General features: G+C 41.4%; 1 protein-coding gene across 1 annotated transcript in view; it reads left to right on the top strand.

The window, feature by feature from the left end:
- Positions 1 to 8,998, top strand: part of ZNF133 (zinc finger protein 133) — a 48,158-nt gene extending 39,160 nt beyond the window's left edge. Inside the window, exon 3 of the mRNA XM_007948209.1 lies at positions 7,251 to 8,998. Within this exon, the coding sequence (XP_007946400.1) occupies positions 7,251 to 8,998 (1,748 nt within the window). The remainder of the gene's footprint in view (positions 1 to 7,250) is intronic.
- The last annotated feature ends 1,392 nt before the right edge of the window (positions 8,999 to 10,390 follow it).

Genomic DNA, 10,390 nt, shown 5'->3' with positions numbered 1-10,390 from the left:
GCCAGCCTTCTGGTTAGCAGTCAAGTGCCTTAGGCACTATGCTACCAGAGCTTCCAACCCTGTCCTTAATCAGTGCAATTTTTCCGTCACCATAAACCAGAACACTTCAAGCATTAACACCTTGTTTCTTGTTCCTTCCTGTCCCTGGTAACAACTAATAAACTTTGTTCTCTATTCATTTCCCTGTTCTTTTTACATAGTGAGGTCAAACAATATTGTTCTTTTGTGATTGACTTTACTTCACTGGCCATAAGATCTTCAAGCTGTACCATAATGCAGCATGTATCAGATCCTCAATTTTCTTCCTGGCTGGGTAGTTTTCTGTTAAACCACATTTTGTTTATCCATTCACCATTATTGGGCATTTAAGTTATTTCTACCTTTAGGCTGTTGTACATAGTGCTACAATAAACACTGGTTGGTATATAGTAACTGTTTGAGTTTCTGCTTTCAAGACTTTTGGGTCAATGCCTAGGAGTGGAATGGCTGGGTCATGTCATAGTTCTATTTTTAGTTTTTTGAGGAAATACCACAGGTTTCCACAACAGCTGTGCCATTTTCCATTCCTACCAGCAGTGGGTAAGTGCCCAATTTCTACATATCCTCACCACCATATATTAATTTATGTGGGGTTCCCCCCCGCCTTAATCATCCTAATGGGAGTGCAGTGGTAACTCATGGTTTTGATTTGCATCTCTCTGATGGCTAATGATATTAAGCATCTTTACATTTTTTATTGCTGGTGTGTAGAAACCCAAGCGATTTTTTTTTTTTTTAATTGAACTTGTACCCTGCAAATTTTCTAAGTTCCTCTACTAGCTCTGGAAATTTTCTTGCTGACTATTTGGGAATTTGTATCTTTTAAGATCATGTCATTTTCTAATAAAGATAATTTTACTTCTTTTCCAGTCTGGATACTTACTATTTCTTTATCCTGTCTTATTACTCTGGCTGGGAGCTCTGGTGGTGTAGTGCCTAAGGCATTTGACTGCTAACCAGAAGGCTGGCAGTTCAAACCCACCAGCCACTCCTCAGAAGGAAGATGGGGCAATTGACTTCTCTAGTGATGCTGCCTTAGAAACCCAAGAAGGGGTCACTATGAGTCAGATCTGACTCAATGGCAGTGAGTATTACTCTGGCTAGAACTTCTACTACAGTACTGAGTAGAAATGGTAAGAGCAGGTACTCTTGTCTTATACCTGATTTGAAGGGGAAAGCTCTGTCTTTTCACATTAGGTATAGTGTTGGCTGTTGGTTTTTCATATATGTCCTTAAACACATTGAGGAACTTCTCTTTCATTCCAGTCTTGAAGTTTTTTCCAAGAAAGGATGTTGGATTTTGTTTAATGCCTTGTCTATAACCATAGAGGTGATCATGTGGATCTTTTCCTGTGTTCTGTTGATGAAATGTATATGTTGATTGATTTTCTAATGCTAAACCATCCTTTCGTTCCTGGAATAAATCCCACTTGACATGATTTAAATTTATTTTACTTGCTATTCATGTGCACTGGAGTAGAATGTCTTTTGTGCTTCTGTTAGATGGAGTATTCTATATATGCCTGTTAAGTCTGGTTGGTTTATGGTATCATATAAGTCCTGTTTCCTTTTTGGTCTTCTTTCTAGATGTTCTGTCCACTATTGAAAGTGATGCATTGAAGTCTCCAACTATTGTTGTAGTGCTATCTATTTCTCCCTTCAATTCTGTCAGCATTTGCTTTATATATTTAGGTGCTCTGATGTTGGGTGTATCTATTTACTTATTATTGTTAATTCTTCTTGATGAATTGACCCTTTAAAAATAATGTAATGCCCACCTTATATCTTCTAATGAGGGGAGCCCACCTTATCTCTTCTAATGAGGGGAGCTCTAGTGGCATAGTGTCTGAAGCACTTGACTGCTAACCAGAAGTTGGTGGTTCAAACCTACCAGCTACTCCTCAGAAGGAAAGTTGGGCAATCTACTTCCATAGTGATACTGCCTCAGAAATCCAAGAAGGGGTTGCTATGAGTCAGAGATGACTCAACGGCACATAACAACAACAATAATCTCTTCTAATAGATTTTGTCTCAGTTTCTACTTTGGTATTAAGACTGCCATCCCTGATCTCTTTTGGTTATTATTTGCATGGAATATTTTTTTCCATCTTTTCATTTTCATTCTATTTGTGTCCTTTGGTCTAAGCTGTATGTCTTAGAAATAGCATATCACTGTGTCATGTTTTCTTTTAACATATTCTGCCACTCTCTTAATTGCAGCATTTAGTCCCTTTATAATCACTGTGATTTTTGATAAGAAGTGACTAACTTCTCCCATTTTGTAATTTGTGTTCTTGTGTTTTAAGCCTTCTTTGTCGTTTACTAGGAGCTGTGGTAGCATAGTGCCTAAGGCATTTGACTGCTAACTAGAAGGCTGGTGGTTCAAACCCACCAGCCACTCCTCGAAAGGAAAGTTGGGCAATCTACTTCCATAGTAATACCACCTTGGAAACCCAAGGAGGGGTCGCTATAAGTCGGGTTCAACTCAACCCCAGTGAGTTTTTTGTTGTTGTTGTCCTTTACTACTGCTTGCTTTTGTGTTTTGTTGGTTTATTGTACAGAGACATTTCAGTTCCCTTCCTCATTCCTTATGTATATGTTTATTAGATTGTTTATATCCTTATGTATATGTTTATTAGATATTTTCTTAGTGATTACCATGAATATTACATGTAACAACTTGTATTTATAATATCCTAGGGTAAGTTGTTACCAACTTAACCAGTAACATACAAGAAATTCTATACCTATAGCATTCTTCCCTCTTCCCCCTTTTGTTGTTCTTATCACTAATTACATCTTTATATTTCATGTGTCCTGTAACATAATTTTATCCTTGTTTTTCGTAAATTTGTTATTAAAAAGCATGAAAGATGAAACAAAATTATCAAGCATGAATATCTCATTGGTAGCATTTATAGTTTTCCATGTACTTCCTTTTATGATTTATTATTATTATTATTATTGTATGTCTTTAAATTACATTCTAGTGACTTTTCCCTTCCATTTGCAGAACTCCCATTAGTGTTTTTTGTATAGCTATTCTGCTGAATATGAACTCTTTCCACTTCTGTTTTTCTGGGGATGGTTTATTTTCACCCTCATTGTTGAAGGATGGTTCTGCTAAGTATAGTATTCTTAGTTGACAGCTTTGTTCTTTCAGCTTTTAAATATATGCTAAAGGGGCAAGGAGGCCGCATCTTCTGACCTCCTCTAACCCGACAAGAGGAAGACAGAATCACCATCAGCAGCCCAAGGCCTATCCCTGTGAGGCCAGACATGCTGTCTCCCTCCAGCCCTTTCACCAACCCTGACACCAGCCTTTCCTCCCACAGCACCAACCACCTTTCTGCTGGGTTTGATAATTCGCTGCAGTGGCCACACAGAACTCACAGATTATGGGGTTTACTAGGGAAGCACCAGGCTACAATTCAAGTTCAGGAAAAACACTCAGTCTCTCTCAGCCTACTGTCTCTCAGCCAACAGTTTCTCACAGTCTCTCTCCCAGCAGTGTGTTCTCTTGATGTCTCTCTCAGCAATGCCTCTCTCTTGTGTCTCTTTCTCAGCAGCATGTGTCTCTCAGGAGCACATTTCTCTCAGCAGCACGTCCTTCCTCAGCCAGCAGTCAGAGAGACTTCTGCCTCTAGGAGGCCTCCTTTTGAGCCTGGCAGAGTGGCCAAACTAACCAATCATAACATCAGAATTCTAAGCACTTGAGAGAGAGCAAATTTCCCAGAACATTACTTTGAGCTGCTCCCAACAGAAATACCCCAGGTGGATAATTTTAACAATCAGAAGCTAATCAGTTTCTCACAGCAAATTCCACCATGGAGTTTACAAAGACTTATGGCTAGAAAAGCCATACCAGGTAATTTACTACACCACAATATATCATTCTTTTGCTTTTTGAACTCCACTAAATCTGAGGAAAAATTGACACTTCATCTTATTGGAGATCCTCTGCATGTGACTGTTAGCTTCTCTCTTGCTGCTTTCAGATTACTCTCTTTGTCTTTACTTTTTGAGAGCCTAACTATGATGTGCATTAGTGTAGATCTCTTTAGAGTTACCCTGCTTGGGGTTCTTTGAGCTTCTTAGATTTGTAGATTCATGTCCTTCATCAGATTTTGGTCATTATTTCTTCAAATGTTCTTTTTGCCTCTTTCTCTCATCTCCTTCTGGAATTCCCTTGATGTGTATATTAGGTCTCTGGTCATTGTCCCATAATTCCATTAAACTGTGCTCAGCCTCCTGAAGACTCTGTTCTTGTTGTTGTCAGTCTTTGTAATTTTGACTACCTTATCCCTTAATTTATTGATTCTTTCTTCTGCCTAATTATATCTATTGTTAAATTTTTCCATTGCGTCTCTCATTTTAGTTATTATTTCTTACAATTGCAATATTTCTATTTGGTTTCCTTTTTTAAAAAAAAATCTCTGTTTTTAGTTACTCATTTTGTTCTTGCATTATTTTCCTCATTTCTTTGAGATCTTTATCTGTGTTTTCCCTTAATTCTTTAATTATGTATAATGCTGTTGGGTTATACTCTTCCATTCTTTTCATTATTTGATTTTCTATAGATGCACTTGCAGACCCTTTATCATGTGTGTTTCTCTTTTCTTTATGTATCTTGGAGCACTGGAATTTTCAAGAATGTTAACTTTATCAGTTCTCCCTTTATTTTTTTATTTTCTTGGTGTTTTTTAATGAACTACTTTCTACAATAGAGTTTAAGTTGGCTGAGCCTTTGATCTTTGCATATCATTTCCTCTCCCTGTCTATAATATCTCTTTCTCTCTCTAGTTTTATTATTGAAAGTTTTAGATCTCAGTTTTCAACTTTTATTGTCTCCCAAACACACCAGGGAACATACTGTCTTCAGTCTGTCCATCAGCAAGCACTACCATTTGGATGCGATATCACACAGTAATCAATCTCTCTCTGGTTATTACTCCCTTCCCTTCTGTGTTTTTGCAACCACAGTTTCAATCAGAAATCCAGCCCCAGTGAGCCACATTCTGGGCTTGGTATTCCCCTCCAGTTTTGCCAAGGCTTCCTTCCCTGCTCTATAGGAGCTCCTTATATCTGAGTTGGCATTCACAAGAAGCACAGGTAAACTTTCCTCCATTTCAGGAGGAGGAGGGGTTGGCACTCTTGAAGAACCTCTAAGAGATCTTGTTGGTTTCAGAACCTCTCATGACCCTGTGGTGGTTGGAGGCAGTCTCAACTTAGGGACCCTTCTCCTGCCACTGTTATGGGAAATGTTCTGTATCTGTTCCTATCAGTCCAGCAGCTAAGTTATCTGTTGGAGGACAGGTTGTTACTCTCTGAACAGATCCTTAGGGAGGTCTCTTTTGTTGTTGTCAGAGCCTGTCCCATAGTCTTTTGACTACAGGTGTAGCCTCCACTCAAGATGCCTACTTCCTGGCACACAGCAGCCTCAGTCAGCAGGCCTTGGTACTAACCACAAAGGGAAGCAGACAGATCCAAACTTATCAAAAGGGAGATCTGTCCCACTGGTTTTAGAGGCCTGAGGTATGGAGTGCACCAAGAAGCAGTTAGAGCAGACTATAGGAGCAGACTCCACTGCAGGGGCCTCTTATAGTAGTTTGCAACAGCCTGGCAACCACCAGTTACAAAGTGGAGGAGGGGGGTTTCACACTCCAATCAAATCACCATGGAAATCTGCCTTGTTACTATCAGATTTCCTCCCAGTAGATTGTTGGCTATGAGTGCAATCTCCATTCAAGATGCTTACTTCCTAGCACATAGCAGCCTCAGTCAGCAGCCCTTAGCATCGACCCGAAGTAGGGACAGACTAACCTGAATTGACCCTCAGGAAGGTTTGTCCTGTTAATTTTGGACACATATGCTGTTGGGTACACAGGGAGGCAGGTAGAGTGCTTAACTTTTGTGAGCAGACTCTTACCAGACATCTTCTGTACTAATTTGCAACAGCTTTGTAGCTGACAGTGCCCATGCTGGTGAGGGGCTTTCACACTCCCAGTGGACCCAAAGGGAGAGGTCTGCCTTGTTGCCATCACAGACCCTCCTGTGGTATGTTGGCTATGGGTGTAACCTCTGCTTAAGACACCTGCTTCCTAGCACACAGTAGCTTCAGATAGCATCCTCAGCCCAGACCAAAAGAGAGAGCAGATAAATTTGAGCTGACCCCCAAGAAGGACTGTCCTGTTGGTTACAGAGGCCTGATCTATGGTACATAGGGAGGCAGGTAGAATGTTGCCCGTGAGGGCAGACTCCACTACAGGGCGCTTCTGTAGCAATTTGCAGCAATTTGTAGCTGACAGTGTCTGAATGAGGGAAGTGCTGATATGCTCTGAATGGATCCAGGGGAGATCTGACTTGTTGGTTTTAGAGCAGAAGCTTGTGGTCCTCTCTCTTTGTACAGGTAGGCGGTATGGTGGTCAGCGAAGCAGGCTCTTTTACTGGGGCCACTGGCCTAGTTTACAGCTCCCAGCAGCCCACATGGCTGGGAGAAGAGGCATGGATGGTGAGAGAAGTGGTTTTCCTATTCTACGCAACTCGTTGATTTGTTTGTTCTTACCTGCCTGCAGTTCTCTGCTGCTTTCCTCTGCTTCCTAATTCAGAATCTCTCAAAATGAGCACTATTTCCTTGTTGAATTTGTGGGGGAAGGTCAGCATGATGTTCTGTTTATGCCACCCTCATCCCAGAATCCCCACACATTATCCCTTTAATCATAATTTTATAGTGCTTCCTATTTAGGAGTTGTCTGGTGGTCTAACTGCTTTTACAAACCATTCCTTTGTCTTTATAGGGAAAGATATAAGGGCTTTTCTACATGAATTTTATGGTTAGCTGTCTCTCAGTCAAAACAGATACTTGTGTACATGGTTTCTGTCAGTGTGAGTGGGTATAAATTAGAATATACTTGTAGTAAGGGCAAAACAGGACTGTACGTTGCCCATGTTTACAGAGTCAAGACTGCTTGTGATGCTTATTTGAACATGTTTATCATCAGATATTTAGAACGGGTCTTAGGTTTCTGGATTGGAATAGAAGATAAGATATGTAGAGATGGAATAGAAAAGTAGGTCATTAAAAGGAAGTCTTGATTTAAGCTTTAAGCATTTTGAAGAATAGAGGAGCAAGTCTTACTATCAGACAAGGCAGAATTGCTCAGGCTGCTCAACCAAAGATTTAGTTCTGACTCAAACCTTTCTCTCTGCAGCAGAACCAAAGCCAGAAATCCAACTCTGTCCTTTTTGCCCTCTGGATTTCTCCAGTCAGAAATTCCACATGCAACATGTGCTATGCAGTCATCCCCCTTGGATGTTCACATGCTTGTGTGCTGAAAATCATGTCCAACCAGGGAATTCCTGCCCAGGGGAACAGAAGAAGCAGCATCAACTCTCTGGTGAAAGTTCTTGGAGTGATAAATCAAAAGGTCAAGAGAGAGAAGGTGTAAAATCTATGTTTGGAAGGACAAAGAAAAAGCCTTTAGGAACATTCTCCAGGCCACCCCAAAGACAGCCAGTCAAATCTAGGAATGGCATCAGATGTGTGGAAATAGAGGCCAGCCCAGCTCAGAGGGGAATCCCTGAGGAAACAGACAAATTATTGAAGAGGATAGAAGTTCTAGGCTTTGGAACAGTCAACTGTGGAGAGTGTGGACTAGGCTTCAGCAAGATGACAAACCTACTTAGTCACCAGAGGATACACTCAGGGGAGAAGCCTTATGTGTGTGGCGTGTGTGAGAAGGGCTTTAGTCTAAAGAAAAGCCTTGCCAGACACCAAAAGGCACACTCAGGGGAGAAACCTATTGTGTGCAGAGAGTGTGGGCGAGGATTTAACCGGAAGTCAACACTCATCATACATGAGAGGACACACTCAGGTGAAAAGCCTTATATGTGCAGTGAGTGTGGGCGAGGCTTTAGTCAAAAGTCAAACCTCATCATACACCAGAGGACACACTCAGGGGAGAAGCCTTATGTGTGCAGGGAGTGTGGGAAAGGCTTTAGCCAGAAATCAGCTGTTGTTAGACACCAGAGGACACACTCAGAGGAGAAGACCATTGTGTGTAGTGATTGTGGACTAGGCTTTAGTGATAGGTCAAACCTCATCTCACACCAGAGGACACATTCAGGAGAGAAGCCTTACGCTTGCAAGGAGTGTGGGCGATGCTTTAGGCAGAGGACAACCCTTGTCAATCACCAGAGGACACACTCAAAAGAGAAGCCTTATGTGTGTGGTGTGTGTGGGCACAGTTTTAGCCAGAATTCAACCCTCATCTCACACAGGAGGACACACACTGGGGAGAAGCCTTATGTGTGCGGAGTGTGTGGGAGAGGCTTTAGTCTAAAGTCACATCTCACCAGACACCAGAACATACACTCAGGGGATAAGCCTATTGTGTGCAAGGATTGTGGTCGAGGCTTCAGCCAGCAATCAAATCTCATCAGACACCAGAGGACACACTCAGGGGAGAAGCCCATGGTATGTGAAGATTGTGGGCGAGGTTTCAGCCAGAAGTCAAACCTGATTGCACACCAGAGGACACATTCAGGGGAAAAACCTTATGTGTGCAGGGAGTGCGGGAGAGGCTTCAGTCACCAAGCAGGTCTCATCAGACATAAGAGGAAACACTCAAAGGAGAAGCCTTATACATGCAGGCAGTGTGGACTTGGCTTTAGCAATAAGTCAACTTTAATTACACATAAGCGGTTACACTCAGAAGAGAAGCCATGTGTATGCAGAGAGTGTGGTCAAAGTTTTATACAAAAGTCACACCTCCTCTTACATCAGATGGCACACAAGGGGGAGAAGCCTTATGTGTGCAGGACATATGGGCAAAGCTTTAACCACAAATCTCACCTCAACAGACACAGGAAGATAAAGTCTATCCATCATAAGCCATCATTCCAAGCTGACTTGGAGACTTGTTCAGGGCAATCTTCTGTGCCCTTGCACTCCCTGTGAAAGTGAAGATGGCAATGTGGACTAAGCAGTCAAAATTTTTCCACTTTCTTGAAATGGAGTAGAAAAATGCATTCCTTAAGTGGTCAAAGGACATTTGACTTAGTTTATTTTTTCCATACTAAGTCTTTTCCATGTTTTGTGGCCTTTTGTTTAATAAACATTGCTTCTTTATAAATCTGTAACCCTGGCTGTGTCTCTTATTCACTCAACCAGTCTGTAAAGATAGGGAATAAGGATTGGTACAGATATTTTGAACTCCTAAATCCTGCATGCATTGTTCATGCATTCAATTTCTTAGAAGATAAGAACTGACCTGAGACCTCTTAAACACACTTTCTCAATAGTTCTTCAGTTCACAGGGCTAAAGGTATTTAACCATGTTTATGGATATTCCACTATATTTCTTTCATTATATTCCAGAACAAACCGATTTTACTCAAAATTAAAAAATGGCTTCATGAAGGCACAGCAAGATGGTGGGGCAGTTCAAACTCTTATCTCCTCACAGAGACATCAAAAAAAAAACAAGCAGAAATGGACAGAATCAACTCTGTCAGAACTATGAAAATCAGTCAAAGATTTATAGCAACCAAGAGAGCACCAAATCAAGAAAGAGATGACATCAAAGTTGCAGGGAATTTCTTGGCATTTTGCTTGCCTTTACTCCTACCTCCTCCTGGGCATGGCAGCAGTCTTAAAGTGGTGGTAGCCCATGTTTTCAGAGCAAGACCATGTCCCTGGCTCCAGAGGAAGCAGACCAGACCTTATTTACAAATTATTGTATGTTTCTCTTCTAACCTGTCTGAGGGCTACCTGAAGGACTGATGCAGGCACTCATCTCTGTTTTGCCTAACTCAGAACTCAGGCTGGGAAAACAATGGACACTGCTTGGAAGCACTGCAAGCTGTTACCCACAGATGCCTGAGCAAAAGATAATGGTTGAAAAATACAAAAGATCACCTAAAACCTTGAAACAAAACCAGGAGGATTTCTTTGGGAAATTATGACAATATAAAGAATTTAGAAGGCTACACATATACCACAGGCAACACCCTACACTTAGACCTCAGACAGATTCCAGGCACTGGGTCAGTGTTGAAGGAGTACCCCAGCCCAGCCAATTTACAAATACTAGAGAGGTTTTATATTTATTTATTTTTTTAACTACCCTCCCTTAGTTTCTGGTGCTCAAAGAAATCTCATCAAAACACTAGCTAAGCCAATAAACACTGAAAAAGATACTCAAGTTCATTAGTGAAATGCAAATCAAAAACCACAGTGAGATGCCATGTCACACCCACTGTTGTTGTTGTTGTTAAGTGCCGTCGAGTCGTTTCTGACTCATAGCGACCCCATGCACAGCAGAACGAAACACTGCCCGATCCCGCGCCA

Source organism: Orycteropus afer, unplaced genomic scaffold (genome assembly GCF_000298275.1).
Source record: "Orycteropus afer afer isolate SDZICR_OR568_19922 unplaced genomic scaffold, OryAfe1.0 scaffold00208, whole genome shotgun sequence".
Lineage (NCBI taxonomy): Eukaryota > Metazoa > Chordata > Mammalia > Tubulidentata > Orycteropodidae > Orycteropus > Orycteropus afer.
This window is presented reverse-complemented; position numbering and strand designations above follow the sequence as displayed.